This window comes from Acanthaster planci, linkage group LG11 (assembly GCF_054643075.1).
Source record: "Acanthaster planci isolate LZ-2023a linkage group LG11, COTS_SCS, whole genome shotgun sequence".
Classification (NCBI taxonomy): Eukaryota; Metazoa; Echinodermata; class Asteroidea; order Valvatida; family Acanthasteridae; genus Acanthaster; species Acanthaster planci.
The window spans coordinates 17,140,239-17,162,862 of record NC_141787.1 but is presented as its reverse complement, the minus strand read 5'-3'; the positions used below and the strand labels follow the sequence as shown (position 1 = coordinate 17,162,862).

General features: G+C 40.0%; 2 protein-coding genes and 1 pseudogene across 4 annotated transcripts in view; 1 reads left to right on the top strand and 2 right to left on the bottom strand.

Annotated features, from left to right (window-relative positions):
* Window positions 1-702, bottom strand: part of LOC110976426 (uncharacterized) — an 11,192-nt gene extending 10,490 nt beyond the window's left edge. The window contains exon 1 of the mRNA XM_087143534.1: window positions 699-702. Within this exon, the coding sequence (XP_086999660.1) occupies window positions 699-702 (4 nt within the window). The remainder of the gene's footprint in view (window positions 1-698) is intronic.
* Window positions 703-862: 160 nt separating this feature from the next.
* Window positions 863-8,351, top strand: LOC147797522 (uncharacterized; annotated as a pseudogene). Its single transcript, XR_015427201.1, has 2 exons — window positions 863-1,554; window positions 7,341-8,351. The product of XR_015427201.1 is annotated as an uncharacterized LOC147797522 (transcript).
* A 2,414-nt stretch (window positions 8,352-10,765) lies between these two features.
* LOC147797521 (putative RNA polymerase II subunit B1 CTD phosphatase RPAP2) overlaps window positions 10,766-22,624 on the bottom strand; it is a 37,992-nt gene continuing 26,133 nt past the window's right edge. For both annotated transcript variants that reach the window (XM_087143095.1, XM_087143094.1), the window contains 2 exons: window positions 13,616-13,770; window positions 10,766-11,594 (listed from right to left, as the gene is read on the bottom strand). In XM_087143095.1, the coding sequence (XP_086999221.1) occupies window positions 13,620-13,770 (151 nt within the window). In that variant the 3' untranslated portion in view covers window positions 10,766-11,594; window positions 13,616-13,619. The remainder of the gene's footprint in view (window positions 11,595-13,615; window positions 13,771-22,624) is intronic.

Sequence of the window (22,624 nt, the reverse complement as noted above, 5' to 3'; positions counted from 1 at the left end):
TACAGATTTCGTTTGCTTTTTTTCTTGAGACGCTTTCCTTATTAGAAAATCGGCGTGTCAGCATTTGGGCTGTGATTGCATCGGATACGATCAATTAAAATGCACCTGTCTTGATCAAAAAAACAGGTGTTGATAAGAAGGAATTACTGGCATAGGCAAAGGGTATTCCTCTGATCACCAAGAAATTGGTCTAAAGTAGCGTGCCTTTTTTCAAAATTTTAATGTGAACTTGATATCATTTATCGTACATTCCTTGTTGAACAGAATGTTAAAATAATTTAAAGTATACTACATTATAGTTTGACCTGTTTTCTATGTCAAAATTATAAATAGCTTCGGACGAATTGTCTATGACATGGAAATTTGACCTCAAATTGGCATGCGTATTGAAACCCTCAAAAATCGAGCGAGCGTACCCAGCTCAAGGATTGGATATTATCTTTACTTTTCTTTGATAAAGGGACGCCCATTGTGGTTTGACTTAATAGCTGACCAATTAACGACGGGGGCGGTTTCATCAAAGACTTGCGTTTCAATGAGGGGTTGATGGGCTGTAATTGGATCTGTTACATAGGCGTTTAAAGCAATTATTCATTTAGAAGAATCTTGCGGTCTTCTTTTACTCATCTCTTCCGGTTTTATTATTTCAAATCATCCCCATTTCCCGTAAATTATTCTTTCCAAGATTGCCACAATACCCATGAGTCTTTTGAAGGGAATCTAAAATCTATGGCAGGGTATATCACTGCTGCTCAATGTGGACCGTCTGTCGTCACTGCTAAATAAGATCACTCTTTCAAGTAATTTGTTCACACATCCGGTTGGGGGTAAATCAACATGGCAACTTTTAATAATGCACGGCATGATAATTGCTTTCTTCCCCAGGCTTTTATCAGGCCGTGAAATATCTGAGCTTCTGAAAGATGGCCCGCCTTAGCTACACTGACGTCTACAGAGCCCGCTTTGCACAAATCGAGAAAGATTTACTAAAGTCCTTCTCTCTTGAGGATATGAACTGGTACCAGGGCCAAGCTGGGAGTGAATGTTCCCACCTATGCCCCGACACTCCCCGATGTGGCAGGTTTCAGACCTCAAGGATTTTGTGGGGGATTGACCGACCACCTTTACAGAGAAGATTCTCCTCGGATTCTGATGAGCTTCCTTCCGAGAGGAAGTTGTTCACTCCTTCACCAACACTGTGTGGTTCTCCCGGCCAACATGGTACTTACACCTGCCTGGACTGTGACAAGGTGTTCAGTACCCCTCATGGACTAGAGGTTCACGTGCGCCGGTCACACAGCGGCAAGAGACCGTATGCTTGCGACCTGTGCCACAAGACGTTCGGTCACGCCGTTAGCTTGAGTCAGCACCGGGCAGTTCACAGCCAGGAGAGATCGTTCCACTGCAAGCAGTGTGGCAAGACCTTCAAGAGATCATCCACTTTATCGACTCACATGTTGATCCACTCCGACACGCGGCCTTACCCTTGTGAGTACTGCGGAAAACGATTTCACCAGAAGTCTGACATGAAGAAGCACACTTATATTCACACAGGTAAGGGAAACAATCTTATGGAGCATCTTGGGTTTGAGAAATCGAAGCGATGACAGATTTGAAAACAACTTTATTATATTAAATTGTTGGTAATGAAGAAAAAATGTCTGAACTCTTGCAGAATTTGTATAAAATTATTATCATTTAAGACATTCCCGAAGTTTGCCATTTGGCTTTACGCATAAGAATGAGAGATAAGAAAGAAATAAAAGATCAGTGGAAAGGATGTGGGAACATGTAAGAAGCCGGATGTAGATGCGGCGAATTTGTGACGTGTAGAAAGAGAATTATTGACAGAAGGATGAAAGAGGATGTTGTAATGTAATCTGCTTAACACACAGAGAGAAAAAGAACCTTTCTACAGGAAAACCAACTTGAGGAAATGTGCCTTGGGCACCCAAACAAAAATCGATGGGTGCCTTAACCACACCTTTACAATCTTCAAACCAGTCACTTGTCAATAGGGCAGTATTGTTGTTTATATCCGATATCCTAACCGTGTTCCATCTTGGAATCCATTGTTTGTAGTCTTGTCATTCCCAGAGGGATATCTCAAGATGTACAGAGATCAAATCAAGGCAAGACGTCAACGGTTGTTTTAAATCAAACATATAGATGTGAATTGCCAGAGTTGTTGGGGGTAAAGTTCATTAAAGATTAAAGGGTTGTATCTTGGCTTGGAAGATACCCCTAGGCTTTATAATTGAGCTGGATGCAACGTCTAGAAATGGCCAGAGGGATGCCCCCCCCCCCCGAAGATAGAATGTCCCAACATTGAGTCCCTAATTAGTCATACTTTCAAGCAAAACCCAATTCTCGGATATTCCTCGACTTGAAGGAACAAACAAGTAATCACGAGTTTTCTCAGATTTGCTGGAGTCCTCTCCTAAAAGTTGCAAACCACAACATGTAAATCTGACCAAATCCTTTCAGGGCAAAGATGCAGGTTTCAAAAGACGACCAAAACCACCATGGAGAAAACCCACCCCTGCGCCCCCTCCCCATTGTACTGGCGACTTCGCCCCGTGTAGTTGCACTTTCTTTTCAATAAGCGAACAAGCAGCCCTAGATATGAGTACACTGCTTCTGTTGTACCAACTACAGCAAAACAGATCAAGCTTAATCACTTGAAGACATGGGATTAGGGGGGGGGGGGTAAAGTTAGCTGAAGAGGGTAATGCAGCCCAACCCCAAAGCACTTAATCTTCTCAAAATGTTGAACAATAACAGGAGCTGGAGTCTAACGTAATCTACGTGAGATGACTGTTGTGGTTGATGCTTTGTGTCCCTGGCAACCCGCTTTCTCAAAACGCGAATTTTGTCTGCGCTTGTTCAGTCCCCCCCCCCCAAAAAAGAAGTTTTTTTTTCAAGCAACAGGTGAGTTACATGACTGAACTTGACAGGAGTACACGAGACAAATAAAATAAAAATCTATCCACGGAAAACACCCAACAAACACAATTGGTTGTTGCTCAAACTTTTTGCACCAGTTGTCTAAACTCTTGGGTAAATATTCTCCTAAAGTTATTTTTGAATGTAACAGAAATTAAATAAATTAAGCAAAAAAATGATAACGGCTCAATTTCTCGTGAAGAAACCCAGTGAAATCAATTTGCTAGGCTGGTACAAGTTAATTCCTTTGCAGGTCAGCGTTATAGCGTAATTAGAAGCTCAATTTTATTAGTCTAAAACACCATATGGTGACAAGGTAGTTTTTTTGTCAACAGTCCAAAAGACTAAAACGATTGACGTGCGACCAGCTACACCTTAGGAAGGATCAAGATATTCACAAATTTATGTTCCAAAACAAGGATTTTATTGTCCACTGGCGCCTTACAAATTAACACCCGTACCTTTTTTTTCTACCAAATTTATAAATATTAATCGACAAGTCCATTATAATGCATCTTTGTCCCACAATGTAACGGATGGTTCCCTGATGTATAGTTTCCCTTGGAAAGGAGAGAATATCTCGATTTTCAACCAGCAGTAAAAACTGAACATACAATTCCTTGTCTATTTGTATACTTGAACGCAAATTAGGATGCTAATGAGATGTAGCCATATGTTTGCTGAATTAATCCAACGCGTCACTGATTTTAATGGATTTTTTGTATCTAAAAAAACAATCGTTGAGAAACATCAGCGTTCCCGTGCATGAATGAGCTAAGAGCTGAATAAAACTCTTTCAAATATATATATATATATATTTGGTTTGTCTGTAAAATCAATTATAACCATACATATGATGGGAATCATATACTGGGAACCATCAAGAATAACCAAAGCAATAAGCTTCATTTACCCTCAAAAAGACATTTTTAACTTTTTATGGGGTCAACAAAACTTTAAGTGGCTGCATAAAACAGTCGTTGGGTTGTGGTGGTTTTGCACTGCTTAATTCAGAAAGCTGTTGGTGTGATCTTAAGTGACAAGATGAGTATCATCTTGCGAGAAGAATGGGGCCAGACGGGTCAGAAGGAGACGATAATTGGATGTTGACATGAAACTGATAGATTAGGAGAGAATATTGGTGTGTTAGGGAGGCAGTCTTTATAGACAGAAATTCAATCCAGTCCTGATTTGATTGGCCTGGTTTAATAGGGTCGGAATCATTGACAGAATGTAAAAAATATCGATGAAATTCCTGATAAACATGTATTGATAAATCTCAATGGAAATCGGTGTAAGTAGTAATGTGCGTGGGGGCCCGGTCCTTCATTGTTAAACATGAAGAATTCCTACAAATTCTACAAAAAGATATAACTTTATATAAACTTCAGGTTTTGTTTACAAACTATAAGGCTGTATATTGCAATTCACACAAACATTCCTTCTTGTGCAATTCTCAGATGATGTTACATTATACTCCTTTATGTCAGCAATTGTCCTGCTTGAAATATGTTGGCCGAATGCCTGTGTTATTTCGAGGGCTCGACATGTCGTACACACCACTCTTGACTTTCCCGTCTCAGTGTTGCATTATTAATACGAGCGTGTCTTAGAGTTTCTACGGGAGAACTAGTGTGGTCTTCTGGGGCGGCTCTTCAATTGCCCACGCCGCACTACCGCAGTCGTGGGGTGGGTGGTATAGTACAGCTAGGGTGTCTCTCCTCCGCCTATCGCTCTCCCACGGGTCTGGTTAGGATATGGTGATTGTGAAAGGGGGTCAGAGATGGTGTGGCAGTAACGAAATCTCGCACATGCTCGGATGTGCAGTATTCGTGTGAAATTTGAAAGATTGATGGATCAGGCCTGACAAAAAATGGGTCGCTGCTTTGACGTTTGTCAAAAAAAATCGAAGATTTCGAAGTTGTTCTCGCTATTCCTGCCTTGCATCGCCAGGGTGTTGGAAATAGCTGTAGGCTAGATTGCTCGATTTGATTCTTCTTTTGATTCGCACATGATTTATTCTCTCTCATTTTTGCGGTGATGAGGTGACTAATTTGCGTTAGGCGTAGTTCTGTTGTGATTTTCGATACACAGCCGGTGCTCTTTACATCGTCATAACCGAACCCCACGGCACATTTGCCACTGCAGATGCACCTTTACAATATGGAGCGCCAAAATGACAAGTTCAGTCGTCTCAAAAACATGGTCGAAAGACCACTCATTTTTTTAACAACATGGGAAAAACGACATAAAACACTTCACTTCCTACTTGTCATGACAAGACTAACAGACAATACTCAGAACCAGTATAAAAACGAATGATCCCAATCGAGGTCAATGTACTATATGAATGCCAAAATGGAATCTCGAAGGATTTCGATGAGGTACATGTGTCGACAATCGAACTGACTACATCCTATATGAAAATGAACCCAGCTTTGTACCCTCATCTTTTTGCAGTCATGTCCGTTTCTGTTTTCGGATTTTGTCTTTCATTCAATTAATCGTCTTCTTTGTTGGCGCGGTGTTTCACGTAAGTCGAGTTTTTGTCCATTAAAGTGCCACCATATTTCAGAAGCCATTTCAGACTGATCACGGCATGTGCAAGGAAGAGTTCAGTGTTTTCCAAATCTAAACAGATGATTTTTGCTATTGTGCAAAATATTTTAGTAGAAATGATAGACGCTCCACAAATCAATGCAATTGCTACGATTAAAGTCTATAATTATTTTATTGATGAGACGCTACAAAACAATATAGTGAAGATTGGTTGAGGGAAGCCACCAAACAATGAACTCCTGTACGCTGAAAAACTTGCATAATAATACCCTTGAACAGCACCAACAGACGGCCCATAAGACACTGTTGTCGAAAACTTATTATATTGTTTGCCAATGCACGCTTAAGTTACCAGGCAATATCTTGCTTGTCTCTATGGACCAAGCAAGCCACACGTCCCATCATAAAGGTTTACACCGTGCGGGCGACGTGAGACATCGTATCTGTGACAACGACATTCCCTTTCGGCAGGTGGCGAACCCGACCGAGCATAACTTCCGCGGCCCAGTCGCAGTTCACCGGACCGACCACGCTACACTCTTACCGGTAATTCTACTCACCGCACGGCCTGGCATGAGCGCGCGTATCGGGTGCCGCAGCTGTGTGGAATTAGTTACGGCAAGACGGTTTCCCAAATCCCTCGAGTAGCAAACAGACACTTCTGTCTCCGTCACAAGTGACTTAGCGACTATTACTTAAGACTTAAGACGCCCCGTCTTGATATCGGCATCTTCCTGATTCTTACACTTGAGAAGTGTTGGCTTTTTTGCTGTTAATTTGTGCATGCATGAGGCGCTATGCGAGCCGAGGTTGAGGTGAGATGGGATGGAGGGGTATAGTGGCGAGACACCTATAAGGCACGCCGCGAGGCGGGTACATACGCACCAACGAGCCCGCCAACAAAACTGACTCTGCACGCTAGAACACCCTCTAAAATTGGTTACAAACCCCCGCTCCCGACAAATTTGGTTGAAATCCGTGTAATAGTGGCGGGGAGAGGCGCCCTGTCATTTGAGATGTTGTCGTGAAAACATCTGGCCCGGAATTTCAACTGGAAATGTTCAAGCTGAAATGTTCCTGCCTTTGAACAATAATTTTGGCGGCTCTGCAATTTTAAAAAAGTACGTTTTGAAACCAATCTGTCAGAACAAGCAGATTTTTAGCGTTATATTTCCTGTCATGTACGGATCTTTCCTCGTTTTGAGGACACTTATTTAACAGGTCAACCAGCCAAAAATAGTAACATTGATTTTAAAATTCCTTTTTAAAACTTCACCTTACTCCCAGGGCAAGTTACAGCATAAACAGAGTGCCTGGCAGCTTTTGAAGTTCTTGTACGTTTTTTAAAGGAGGAAGTTACAAGACTTTGGCAAGATTGAGGGCTCTTTGTTTGGTCACACGGTCTTCATTAGTCCAATATTTTGGTGTTAAGTATTCTCAAGTGGCTGTCTGTTGTACTCTAGTTGAAATAGAACAGAGCGAGAGTCATTTTAGGTTTGTGTGAAGTGGTTGAGTGCTTGGCTCGTTTGTTTGAGTGTTCATAGAGGACAACTGGGAATGTTGCCACAGTACACAAGGATCACTGTTGAGCAGTTTTGTTATAAATCAAATAAATAAAACACGTTGGATCTTATCTATCGAAACCATCCTTTAATATATTACGGATTAATCGACTGACATTTAGCAATTTATCTAGATCAAATAATTCTGCTTATTCCGTCAAATTAGCAATTAATCCGATTTCCAATCGATGGTTGTCGAATACTAAATTCATGCTGATCGATCCCTATAACAAAGAACTCAATATTCAATTATTTTTTCTCTCCGTGCATTAGGTGAGAAGCCACACAAATGCCTCGTGTGTGGTAAAGCATTCAGCCAGTCTTCGAACCTTATCACGCACAGCCGTAAACACACGGGATACAAACCGTTTGGATGCAAGATCTGTGGGCGTGCCTTCCAACGGAAAGTGGATCTCCGCAGACACTTTGAGACACAACACCCTGACCAAGAGAGAAGCGCAACATCCATGATGGGCGTACTGACCATGTGATGGGAACGTCATCATCACCTGATCGTGACATGATAACGACAAAGTCACGACACTGGACATGATTTGGACAATAGGTTATGCACGTTGTGCAACGCAGTCACGCTGAACAGCGCAAACTAACTTGTCGTATATTGTTAATATTGTATAAAGTGTAATATATTTACAAAAAATTATTCTGTAAGTAATGTTTAAAACGAAAATGGCCGCACACATTTTGAAGTGGAAATAGCACGTAGCTTACACCATTGTTATGATCTAAATTTATTCAGAAACTTTGAAGTACTTTCAGAATGAAGTTGAGATTCCCCTCTTAGAATTAAGAATACTCAAGATATTGTTTTGACAAGTCATCTTTTAAACATGTTTCATGCTTTACACTTATTCTGGGAACATGAGGCAATAGAATATAAATGTTGGAAATTGGCTAGTACGGGTAGAATCCACGCCGAGATTGCAGCAAGAATGGGAGGAGCATTGAGGTTTACATGGCTGCCACCTTGCAGGCCAATACTTTTGTTCTAGAGGGTATGCATCAAGGAGGTTTCCTATGGAACAAAAGAACTGCCCTGCAAGATGGCCACCGCGCAAAGCCTCTACAGGAAATAAACTAGGAGTAGGAGTCAGGATGAGGTTGGAAACAAATCTGGGAAATAAATAACGTGAGTGTAAGTACCTCTAAATTGTGTGACACTACCGGGAAACACGGTAAATCAAAGTTTGTGTTAATAATTCTTATTATATGCAAAATAGACAGAACCAGACAATCTGAATAAAATTACTTTGTTTTACTGGATATGGTGAAGTTGGGCTTGATTTTTTTCCATTGTGAATTTTATATCGGAATAATCCAGTGCAGATTAAACTAGAAAAAAAAAACATAGCTAACGTCATGTCGAAACAGAAAGCTTGCACAATCGGGCCCCGTGTTTGAATAGCCAGATAAGAATCGTATTGGGACAGACACAGCTGTTAAACGAACAAGAAATTTCTCACAATAGTTTCTTCAAGCCAGGGATGGATCATTTCTTAATACGGACGATAGATGTCTAGAATCTATGGCCAAATCGATGCGGTTGAGGAAATCTAAATTAATTATACGCAAGATAATGAACGAGGACTATGGAATGGGAACATTACCAGGTTAATATTAGGTAAACACAACACGAACTCGTGGTGTTGAATGGATAAAATCTATGAAATTCAATGAAAAATGCCCAACTACTATTTAATGCTTGAATGGGCTGGATTTACAAATGCAAACAAAACGGTTGTCTGAAATACGCATTGATTTTTTTCTTTTACCAAACAAAACGCTGGTATAGCGGTTGAAAACGAAAGATATAGCCATTTTCGGAGTGTAGATATGATAATGCTGGGTGCATGGTACAATTCAGTCTTCCGTTTTTCTTTGTCGATTTGGGGCGCCTCGAATGTTTGCTTTAGTTAGAAGAAAATATGGGTAGTCACGTGTATCCAAAACGAACTAAAAAGAAGCTCGTTTGCTTTGACAAAAACCAACTCGCGTTCATTGTAATTCTGCCCAATGAGGCATCTACACGATATGGGAAGCCTTTCATCGGCATAATTTTTTGGTTTTGATGAACATGAAGAGGCGTGCTTGACGATGCTAAGAACTGGAGAAAAACTTGGTCAAATGACTTCCTACACAAAACCGACAAATTTCTCTCAGAAATAAATCATCTTCTAGTTGTGGCTTTCACGATTACAGACTAAAGAACACAAAGGTTAAAACCATAAATCGTTCAAAAAGAAAAAAAAGAAACAATATTTCTTTCTACCAGTAGAATAATCGGCGGTTTTATCAAGCAAACATTTAGCTATTCTTTCCCGACGTGTGCATTCAAAGCTACTCAAACAACAAGTACAAAAGATTATGTAGATTCTTGAAGTCAAAGATTTGTTCTTTTTTGTTACCATGGGAGCAAAATACTGGCGGTAGTGAGATAAGGTGGACAGTGACCCCGAGGTATCCCTTGGGCGAGACGTAGGTCGACAAAATATGCTGGTGGATCGTGGATAGATTCACTAACAGTAAGCGGCAAACAAGATCGATCCGAGACCCCATCACTGAAACACGGGCTTTGTGTTTGAAGCAGTAGAGTCAAGCATCAGTGGATGGGAACGAAATATTGAGATATAAGCAGGTAGTTTAAAACGAAACTGACAAAGACCACCACAGGTCTCAAAAAGTCCCAGTTTGCTTTATTAATTAGGATCAGGTGGATATACTAGGTCTATCAGCGGATAAGTGAACATTAAAGCAATGGATTCCCAGGTTAACTTCGATCGATCAGGGACCCGCATCGCTTATTACTAAGCCGGGTAAAGCTGAGAAGGCAACAAGAAGGGATACGACACTCAGGCATTCCTTGATGAAAAAAATGCTACAAAACTTACATTGAAAAAATCCCATTCCCATAAGATGGCATTTTTCTCAGACCTCTGTTTGTTCATTACAATTCATTAATAACAATCACAATAGGCTGAATGCGTGGATTCTCAATACACATGGAAGTTCCATCTCAGGAATTTTCAGACCGTACATCAAACAACGGAACTGCGTGCATTTTAAACACCAAAACAAATCAAATACGGGAAATCAGCATAACATCATGCCTGGTCAGAGTACCGATATGGACATGTTGTTGACAGAGAGGTTTAAGAGACTTACCAAGGGAATTTGATAATGGACAAGTGAAGGTTGGATCTAAGTAGAAAACCAAGGAACTGCTTTCGTAAATCTGAGGCTTTTTCTCATCCTATTCAATCTAGACCAGTCCGGTATTTTTATAACGTCTTAAACAAGGTCCCGAGAAGCAGATAACAAGAGGGAGAAGATATTGTATGGACTTTTTGTCGGGGAGGGGGGTTACTATACTGGATGACAAGTTGATGGATTGCTTTTTAAAAGGGAGAGTTGTCTAGAAATGTCAAAAGTCGAGAACCAATCTGAAGATACAAATCTTCCTTGTTAGGTGGTAGTGTATGATTGGTATGACCCCTTTGTATGACACATGTAGAGTGGATAACTTAGACTGGAGGCGAGGTCTGATTAAAAGTACACAAACTGCATTAATTAAGGGATGACAAAAAAGGTCACACGACAATGAAAGAAGGAACATGTTCGGTAAAATAAGGGAATTCTGCCAAGGTGAAGGCGAAGGTCACAACACAAAGTAAAAAATCTTGATGGGAAGCACAATACAGGTAACATTTATTAATCCAAAGGAGAGAATTTGCCACATCCCAAACACAGACGTGCAGGTGCACCAACACACCATGCATGTTTATAAAATGTGCACTGTAGTGTACAATAATTAATGGATCCTTTAAAATATTTGTTGTTTTAAAATCCAATGGCTATGACTTCTTCCAAGGTACACTGTTTTGAAACTAAAAGCCGCATCATTAAGGCGATGGGTATTAATACTTTTTGACAAGCCCAAAACGCAACTTACTTCTACAGTCTGTGAATAAAATAACAATCCTGAACAGAATAATGAACAACTTAAAAACAGATTCTTTTGTTTACACAATTTACAGGTTTATGCTAGAACAACATAAATTCTAGTGAGACAGAATAAAACATATCGAATTAGAAATGGTTGTGGTATATGAATGCAATTTGAAGGGTTTATGCAAATACCTTTAAAAAATACTTTTCATGCCCAATAACCAACACTCTCCCCAAACCGATACCAAAAGCTGGAATTTATATGCTTGAGATGACCACATAATTGCTGTATAAAGAAACAGGGATGAACCCATCAAATGAGATAGTTTAGCTATGTATCCAAGTCCAAAGCCTAGGGCTCTCGGGTTGAAGTGAATATTTAACTCAGTCCATCTGGTTCAAAGAAAGCATTTAATGAAGAGAATATGAAGAGGACAAGCCAGCACCTGGAGAAATCCCAAGTGATATCTGCCACACTGCCTGTGTCCTCCTATCTTCTGATGGGGAAGAAGGAATGACACAGATGCAGTTTCATCGTCAGCTGCCGAGCCGCGGCCAAACCTGCCGGCAAGGTGTCAAGACAGAATCATAATATCATAATCACGTCCACCAACGAGTGGCACAGGGGGATGGGAGATACAAGCACATCATCAATCAATGAGGGGCTTGGCTGGGTGGACTGAGGTTGGAAACAGAGGGAACCATGGGGTAAGGAGAAGAGACACAAAATACATGCAGACACAGTGACAAACATACAGACAAACATGGTAATACAAGTACAAGCACAAGCACATTGTGATGCAGAGGGGCTTGGCTGGGTGGACTGAGGTTGGAAACAGAGGGAACCATGGGGTAAGGAGAAGAGACACAAAATACATGCAGACACAGTGACAAACATACAGACAAACATGGTAATACAAGTACAAGCACAAGCACATTGTGATGCAGAGGGGCTTGGCTGGGTGGACTGAGGTTGGAAACAGAGGGAACCATGGGGTAAGGAGAAGAGACACAAAATACATGCAGACACAGTGACAAACATACAGACAAACATGGTAATACAAGTACAAGCACATTGTGATGCAGTGGGGCTTGGCTGGCTGGAATGAGGTTGGAAACGGAGGGGATTAAGAGTTGAGGAGAGTGGACATGAAATAACTGAGATGGGCAAAGACAGGATGAACAGGGTGTGAAGAGAGGTTGAAAATAAAGGGGCTAGTAACCTAGCACATGCAAAATGAAATGGATGTGATAGACATGACTACAGGGGGGATCCAGGAATTTTTCTGGGGGAGGAGAGTCAGGCCGGACAATTTTTTAATGTCTCATTTTTGTAGACAAGCAAAAACAATGATGAAACAATATACATTGTTTACAATGGTATTGGTGCGCTTACTTTAGTTATGGTTTATTATTCTCCCCATTTTTTACTTTTTTTGTCTGCGGATTTGCATCTGGACTGATTCAATCAGATATAATAAAAAGACAGGCACAATGCAAAAAGATGGGACAAACAGACAAAACAACCCAAAAAAAATCTGGTCAATAACAACAGCATGCAACACATTTACCAGCCTGAAGAAAGCAGGACAAATAGTGGAGAACAAAAATATCAAGTGAATCGGGGCATTATCAATCCAGACAAAAGTACAGGATGCTGGCCTGATGAATATATGGAAATATGGGAAGAGAAGCACAGACAACAGATGATGTCACATCGTTAATAATGTCAATGTAATATTAACGCTGATGTCTTAATACTGAATAGTAGACTTAATTTATTGATGAGATGAGAGCAATGAATCAGTAAGAACAAACTCCATCTGCTGTTCACAGTTCTGATTGGCTGCAGCAGATTTAGTCCTGGCTAAGAGAAAAATGAAGTCAGGAGAGCTGTTCTGAAGGTTTTGGGTTTTAGACCGATTGCACCAGCTAAGTCACATGACCTATAGTGGGTATCAAACATCAACAAATATGGCATCCTTCCATAGCAAAGTGTGTCATATGTGTTGTTTACCAAAAATAAAGCCAATTTTCAGTATAGTGCTCAGCACATCAGTAGACTGAGTACTATGCCTACCGTAAGCATTATTTTGGTAAATGACACTTATGACACACTTGTTATGGGAGGAATGCTATGTTGGCTGATGTTTGATACCAATGTAGGTCACAGGACTTTGTGGACACAATCGGTCTATTGTGTGCCTCAAATTTTGTGCTTGTGATAAATATATGTAAAGACCTCTATGAGGCTTAAGTTAGTTTGTGTGGTGGGCTAAATCAGAGTGTAAGTTGGTTTAACCCTAACAGTCCTCAATCCTTCACCTGTTGGAGGATTGAGGACTGTTAGGGTTAATCATTTTTCTCTGATTTCATTGTGCATCGTGGTCAGGTTCCATTTAAGACATCAGTCTCATTCTGCATCTAAAACTTTACTGAAAAAATGTATTGCTCTGGAAAGAAAGCTTTTTCCCCTGTTCTGTGGGAATGTTCAAGTTACAAAAAGGGGAAATAAGTTAGGTACTGAGAAAGTAGGGGGAGGCTTTAGGACTAAAACAAAATGGAGTAAAAGGGAAACAAACCTCATCAAGAGGTACCATCATGGCTGAATGTTTCCCCCACCCATAAGGTTAGCTGCTCCAAACTTGTGCCCATTTTGAAGAGGAGTGAGTCCAGAAAACGCTGACAGTCATCTTTTGTGATAGAGTCTTCAACAAATGCATTTCGCTTAGAGAGACTACAAACAGAAGAACAAAACCAAATGAAAATGAATGATTAAATGAACGTTCCTGATTGCAATACTTACCTGCTCTAAGAGACCATCATGACCCTGAAATGACATCTGTAGGATTTGAACTTCTACAATCAAAACTAAAGACTGCAAAAGTGTTGCAGATCATGATGCTCCTTTGACTTTTTAAGTGCTGTATCCACTATTGCAACCACTCAGGTTTTCAAACCAGTCATCTCTTTGAATGCATTATTGATCATAATAGGCACTGTGGTGATATTTGATTAAAGGAGTGCAGAGATTCTTAGGGCCAATCATAGCACTTAAGTTGAGCAATCCCAACCAATGAGATTTAAAGTAACCACTCCCAACCAATGAGATTCAAAGCAACCACTTGCTCACATCCATATCCATAAGCTGATGGGACTAACATTTCCCACGATTTCTTCTAAAGGTCAGTGATTTTTGACCTACCAAGGCATGACAGGTTATGAGCACAAAATACAGTTCAAGGAACTACACTGTGAGTTCATCTGGTCTCCTGGTTAATTGGGCAACTGAGCCATCCTGACAGAGAGTTTGAAAAATGGTTTTGGAGTGGCTGCAAGCAGGGAATGGAAGAGGCTGGATCCGGTGATGTACGACACCAAAGTGCCAGGGCTCCCACATGCTCAATGAATTAGTAATAACTCAATTCCCTCTCTGCAAATATTTAATTGTCATCAGTGGACATGCAAGGTGAACCCTAGACAGTAATTGAGGAGTCGTTAATCCGATCAGGAATTAGCACTTAGCTGGAATGAATCTACATTGGGACAGGAAAAAAAAGGAAAGAGGTAGGACAGAAGACTAATTTTAATCTGGGGCCCTGAAAAGTAAAACCAAAACTTGAAATGAGGCCAAGCTCTAGTATCTGGACCAACTGTTTAATAATCTAATTTCAATTGTCAAATCTACAAAATGTCCCCAAAATCAACATTTAAGAATAATTCAGAATTCTGTAAATATTTTTTGTTAGTCCACATTTCCAATTTTTTTCTATGTTTTGTCTTTGTGACTTCTTGGTGTAAAGCACAAGTGAAGGAAATTTTATTTGCGATTGTGAACAGCATCAGGGATACTAAAAAAACATGTCAAGAAATTGTCCTAGCCTGGCTGAAAGAATATAAATGATAGGGTTAAGCCATTTTGTTGAGGGATGATTTGTTGAGGGATGAATAACTGAGGTTGAGCCTCTGATTATGCTTTTCGACTTTTTGCAGGGATGTAAAAATTGTGACAGACACACTTAGATTCCAGCCAATTGCCCATAAGGCTGTATCATGCATTGGCAAATGCTTTCTAATCTTTGTACAAGGTAGCAAGCTGAGGCAAAGCTGACAATCCAGAAACAAACACACCACATGTTTTTGGGAAACCAGACCAAATGTCAATTACATGATATGAGTGTGCGAAGCGAGTCCTAGCTAACCTGATGTAATTATCATCAACAAATCATCAGTGATGATCTCTTTAAGATTAAGCCTGAAGGCTCAAAGCACAAATCTTCACTTCATTGGAATCTTATCGGAGGTGTAAACATCGCTTGCCCTGTGCTAACTCTCAGTACCATCAGTATTCCTATCACAGCCTCTCCTATCTAGTCCACCTGACCAGTAGCTCCCTAGCCAAGTCTCACAGATGATCACAGCATGGACAGGGATGCTGAAGGAATCAGCAATGAGGATTGCATCCCATCGGCATACTGATGAGGAGGCAGGGGGGGGAGACAGAGAGGAGGAAGGATGGGAGGCAGATGGTAAGAGAAGACGATCCCAAGAGGATACAGGGATGAAGACTCTACACGCAAGCATTCACAACTGTTGTTGAATCCTTCATAACAGGATGGTTTGGAGCAATCAAGCCATAACATTCAAGACTGGGTTGGCATGCACTATGATACAGTAACTTTACATCAATTCAGGGATCATCCGTTTCAAATGGCATTTTGGGCAAAATGGAAACACTACAAAATTCAAAGACCAATGTCTACACTGACAACAGTTGTTGAAAGCTTTACACAAGAGTAAAGTGAGAATACAAATATAGTAAATATTCCCAATAAGGGATGATGGGACAACAGTGTAGAAAGTCACATATCTCGGTAGACTTTACAATGTACTCTCATGAGAGGAGGAAAAGTATCAGGTGATATTCCAAGGCTGCAGTTGGGCAGTTTTGGATACAAGTCTTGATTTGGTGAGTGCAAATGGAAGTACAGAAAACTGCTAAAGTATGTGTACTACAATAATGATTCATTTTTTTCATAAATAATGGAATTTGGTTGCATTTTGAATGCAATACTTGAGAAACTAACAAATGTTTCTTGAAATTGAAATGAAGGTCACAGATGAAGTTCTTTGATTCACAAAACCTCCTGTTGGATAATACATGTACTTATTAAACAGAATAATAACTAAATTTGAAATGCTGGAGTTGAAATGAAAAGGCTTCCTAAATGCCAAGTACATCTCCATGATTGTTAGCATTCTCCACTCAACTCAACCTGACACCCAAGTTATTATACTGAGTTTGACGGCACATCTGCAGTGTCGGTTCCTTTTGTGAAAGTGGCTCCACAATCAATCATCGTTCTCTCCTGGGACAACCTTGGGGGCTAGTTTTCACAACTAGGGGGCTGCACCAAAGAGTTTGCCTAGCACGGTTTATAACGCCGGTGGGTGGATCCGAACAATCCATGCTTTAACAGTTGCCAGAGATGAGTCGTCCAACAATCTACTGCTCAGGGTAAATTTGTTTTAACATGTATCGATATCATGGCACCATGGCAGGGTGTTGTTTCGAATTCAGCTAGTTTTACTGTCGCATGTTGGGGTCATTTTTATCGGATGGGTGTTGGGGAATAAATTTGCACACAGGGCACGGGGGATGTGGCAGCGGCTATATTAAGTGTCTTGGTATCCGTTGCTGCTCCGTTTCAGATTGGAAGGAGTGACGATCACATCTCAGCAACAAATTTGGTGATTGGTTCGATTGAGAAATGGGGTGTGTATAAGCTGAAAAACTATTAACTATGAAGACACTGACTAGCATTGCCTATCAGGGTTCCTTGACAGGAAACGTCTTCAATTAAGGAATGACACTCACAAGCCACCTGAACAGTTTCCATGACAAATTATGGCCAGAGGTTATAAAAGTAGAAAGGAAAAATTATCTGCACAGATTCAAAACATCAATAAGTCTCTTCCGTATTTCGTTATGAAATATATAAATTAATGGGAAAACCCTTACTTTAAATTTTCTATGTATATGTATGTATATACATTACACGTAAAAAGGAAATAAATTCAGCACATTTTTTGGGTACAAACAGTAAACACCTAAGTGATCCAACGGCAACAGAATTTTTGATTTTCAAAGGGGAGGGGGCAGTTGTGAGACCATCAAGCATCGGCCATTAATAGGTTGATCTATTAAGCCCCATCCCATTATGGCTCCTACAAAAAGTGGGGGTCATGCCCCCTGCTTCCAACACCTGTGAAGAAATCTAACAAATTCCTAACAATGCTGATTTTTTTGGATAGATAATTGGTGAAAAGAAGCAATTTTGTAAAAACAATCCTTTACAACTAGTGCCTTCCTAAACTTGAACCCCACCCAAAGATGTGAGACTTGAATCTCACCAGCACAGTGTAGTTCGCACATACAGTCATTCATTCAAAAAGCTGTGAAGACACACTGAAGCCCCAGGTGATGATTTCATGATGCACAGACTTGAAGTGTTACAAGACAGCAGATGAGAAGCCATTATTAGACATGAAAATGGATCAGAAAGTGATGAAAGGCAGTGACTTGGGAAGCATCTGAATCATCTTGAACTTGGGCGAGGCTAAAGGAAGGCAAACTGATAAGGAAGCGGGGAGTGTTAGCAGTGTTATAGTGGAATACTTTTTGAGCACCAAGGTTCTCTGCCAAATATTGAACTGAGTAAGAAGGAATAAAGCTGGAGTACATAGGAATTTGATGGTAAAAGCACAGGTAAGATTACAAACTACATGTAAATTTAAGACTTCAGGCACTCCCAGTTTAAATATTTAAGTTTAAGAAGAAAAGTACTTTTCAATTACTTTTATCCTAAAAACTTAATTTCTGTTAAACATTCATGAATACCTCAGACAGTCTCCCTTTTCAACAACGTGCAAATTGACAGTGAAATAACATTTGATAATGCCCGCTGAGAAGTGATAATGCCCGCTGCGTTAATCAAGTGCTGGCACCTGAATACAAGACAGCTTAATCGATTCTGATTGGTCAACAGCCGTTGTGCAAGCGACTCACCACGAGTATGCCAATTGGTCAATTTGAACAAGGCATTTTCCATAAAATGGATAGGGGGAGTTTGGGAAAATGAAAGTAAATTCCTGGGCAAAATCGCTGGAAATCCATCATATATTCACTTTTTTGATTCTCTGACTAAAAAGATATTTATGAATGGGAATAAATATGTGCTTGGCTGGTCTTGAATGTTAGTTAGACGTTCGTTACACTGAATGCCGATAATGCCCTCACCAGTGGCTCGGGCATTAGTTGCAACCATTCTCCTGAGCTCGTCTTAAATGTGCATTTAAGACCAGCCAAGCGCATATTTATTCCTTTAGTAATAATCTGAAGCCATTAGTCTACTTTGTAATCTTACCCTTGTGCATGTACATGTACCTTCAAATGCCCATGTAATTCAGCTTTGTTCCCTCCTAACTAGTTCAATGTTTGGCACAGAACTTGGTACTCCAAAAGTACTCGACTACAACACTGGAGTGTTTGAATATGGAAGACTGGACCATGCCTTGCAAGATTTAGTGAGACAGTAGACTGTATACTGAGCCAAATGAAGGAAGGTAAAAGTGACATGGAAAAGATATGGAAGACTGGACCATGCCTTTAATTTGGGTGGGATTAGTAAATGCTAATTGAAGTCAGAGGTATTACAACATATGAAGACAGGTGCGGATCCGCCCCCCCACTCTGAAACCCTGCCTCCCAAAAGGGTACAAAATGGGGAAAATAATAGGACATAACTAAGTAAGTGCATCAATATCATTGTGAACAATATATGTCATGTAATGGTTCATTTTCATTTATGCTTGTCCGCAAAAAAAGAGACATTAAAAAAAAACTCCATCCTGAACACCCCCTCCCCCGGAAAAATTCCTGGATCTGCCCCTGGAAGATGAGCTGCTACTGTCTGTGGGTGGGGATATAATGAGGAAGGACTAAGAGCAGATTGGTGGTGAATCTAGGTCACATCCTCAGTTTGGGTGGAACTTATAACATAGATCCCAGAAGTGGTATCTGAATACAGGAGAAGTGTGCTCAGAGGCTATCACTAAGAATAGGTGGGCAAGTGCTAGGGGACAGGTATATGGGCAGGAGAAAATGTACCGTTTAAGCCTGCTTCAATTCTTGTCAGCAGGTGCATGAACAAATTATTGAACAGAGGACACAAATGAAACCTGTCATTTCAGGCATCAAGTTAATTTAGTACTTCATTAGATGCCTCTTTCAAACTGAGTAACAACCATCATCCATCATTTTGTAAAATATCTGATAACAAGCTAAATTCACTCCTGTTTTATTTGAACATTGCCACACTGATAAAACAGGTTGTTCAATGCATCAGACTGCAGGGTGGGTCTACTGAATTGAACATATTGAATGACCATACAGGTGTTAAATGAGCCTAGGTGCCAGTCAAGCACAGTTAGCATCAACAAATGCATATTAGGCCGCTCATTCATACTGCCAGGACAAAAGTTAGAAGTGACACTGCCAATTTCATTATTTTCTTTGTCAAGGATTTTGTTTTCCTCAAGCGGTGGCTACTACCCCCCCAGCCCATCAACCATTACTAGAAAGACAGATGGTAAGCATGTTGAATGCAGCGAATTCTGTGTCAGAATGAAAGAATAATAACAGGAATAACTACCAATAAAGTGTCAACAAAAAATCTGCAGCAGGAACAGACTAAACCCACTCTGCTCCTCCTCATCTGTGCGATGATCAATAGGCTCATAATCCAAGTGTAAAACTAGTATTTTACCAAAACCCAATCAGCGTAATGATCTTGTCCACTCGTAAAATGACAGGTTCAGTCAGACAGGAATGGATGGAAGCCAAATTGGCTGCATTGGTCTGAATGGAGGTAGGAACAGGTTGATGAGGAATAGTGGAATCAGGGAGGAGGATTGGTGATTGCTGTGAAGATAGCCTGGGGGCTGAATGGAGTAATCAGAGGGATGATTGTGCTTAATGTCAGAGGTGGTACCTGTGGAGTAGGGAAGGGGGGTACATGAATGAGGAAGGGAGAAATAGGGGTAAAATGGGTTGACATGTATTGTGTAATGTAACCTGTTACCAGATCATCTCCATTTAGCTGTGCTTCATGGCAGGGTCAGGCAAACACTTGAGGCAAAATACTAACATATTTTACATTTGACTCAGGTCAGACAGGGATATATCTTGTACTTTAGTGAGTTTTTGAAATATGACATGGTACTTTATTTAATTACTACACATGGCTACTCCATGCCAATACACACAAAACAAATTGGAATCTTTAGAAATGTTATTGTTTTTAGTTAAACCACTTCAAGAATGTGATTAATTTGCTTTGCACATCTTTTAACTTCATATTCTTACAGACATATATCAATTTGGCCGAATCATTGTTACACAAACAAATGTAAAAATTATGAACAAAGAATTTTCGAGCTGCAACAAGAAATTGATTGATTTTTTCTTTTGAAGGGGCAAAGCAGTGTTTTTTTTTTGATAACTTAATCCTCATAGCATTCACTGACAAGGAGTAAGAAGAGAAAAACCTGACAGGACATTCACCAAATGTACTTTTACTCATTCATAAATAATGACCATTGAGTTCAACAATTGGTCATGAAAACCTCCTTGTAATTATGTTGACAAGTGCAATCTATCCACACATCTATTAAAGCAAAACCCAATCAGAAGACAAGAGAACAATGCATTTGATTAATGACATCGGGAAGGAACTATGGCCCCCCAAAACTGCTGATAACAATGTGGACCCACTGGAGCAGGAAGGAGAGATATCTTGTTCTTTTATTTCAGTCACAATTTATAATGACGTCGGTAGTGCTTAATCCAGAACAAAAAGCATTCAATTGGAGGGGAAATGTTCAATATCGGAGGGGGATTTCTCTCATTTGTAAAACACAATGATTTATTGGGTTGAAGAACATGCCTGACAGTGGTTTTTTTTATTAGATTGAGGAGTTCCTAGAGAAAGTAAAAAAAAGACCAACTGAATAGGATGTGTGGGAGTAGCAAACATTGTTTGATATTATGGATGTTCCATTTATTTTATTTTGGTAACAATGACTTTCTCTGGATAGTTATAAATTTGTTAGTTTAATATTATTCTACCTACATCTGCAATGTTCTTCCACAACCACAGACTAATCAAGCATTTATTAAATTTATCAGTTAATTTGATGCATTCACTCTATTACCAACATGTACATGTACGTCATAACTTCATTTTGTTTGGTTTTAGAAATCTGTCTGAATTTGTGATATGTGTCATTATATGAAGTGACGGAATAGTTGAAATTGAGGAACACTTAATGACCCTGGTAAGCCTAATAGTTATTTATGCTTATCTCTGGTCTAGTTTCAATGATGATCAAATTGAAGTTGTGTAGTTCCAACCTGCGAACAACATGCTTGGCAATGAGACCTTCCTAATAACAAACCTGGATACAATCAGCAGCAGGTAGGAATTATATATGAAATATTGATGCTAACATCACACCATGGAATGTGTAAAGTGCAAACAGACTACTGACTGCAAGGCAGCCAATGGACTCTCAGATACCTGCACAAGGTGGAAGTCACTGGCCTTTACATGAATTTGTATTTCTCATCAGACATGAACAACAGATGGATTGGAACAATACAAAAAGAGAAAGAAGAAGGTCCCACTCACACAACCCTAATTTCTCCCTGAAATAACGGGCAAACAACTGAATGAGGACACCTGTACAAGCTACCAAGTAGCCCTCTAATACATGAACAAAACCTCAAAGAACCTTCCAATATAACCTCCAGTTAATGTTAAAGATATTCTGCAGAACAGACCAGGCTGAATAATACAAGCACAGGTCAAATGATGCAAAATTCAAGGAAAACTGTGGTCATACAGAAAACGTGGATGATAACAAAAGTTTCAGACAATAGACGTTTCAACATTGGTATATCTCAAAGGTTGAAGTAAAGCAAATATGCTAGATCCTGTCTTTACACCTGGATAAAATTTCATCGATCAACAGTCACAAAAATGACAATATACAACTGGTGCAATTGAAAAACATGCAATGAGAGATTTAAACACGGAAGTGTAAAATGTGAACATTCACAGTCACTCACACACAGGGTAGGAAGAGACAAGTCAATTTTAGCCTTTAGAGACAGTGGCAGCCTGATGAAAGAAGAAACAAACAGAATGTTAAACAAGCGGAGAATATCAAAGATCTCTTTGTGAGGGGGGGATGACTTTTGAGATCAGTGAATCAAATGGGTCAGGAGACAATCAGAGGAGTTGATATAAAATTGGACTTGCACTGTTCTTGATGTCATCAGCTTATTAAACACGCTGTTTAATTTGAGGACAGGTGGTCACCTAGGTATCCCCCTAGCTTTCATTACTTTGACAGTCTTGTCCACACAGCAAGCAATCACAAGCCAAAGTCACATACTGAATGGTTTATTAGCAGGGCTCCATGGACTCTGTCTCGATCAGATTCTTAGCAAAACATCGGAGTGGATG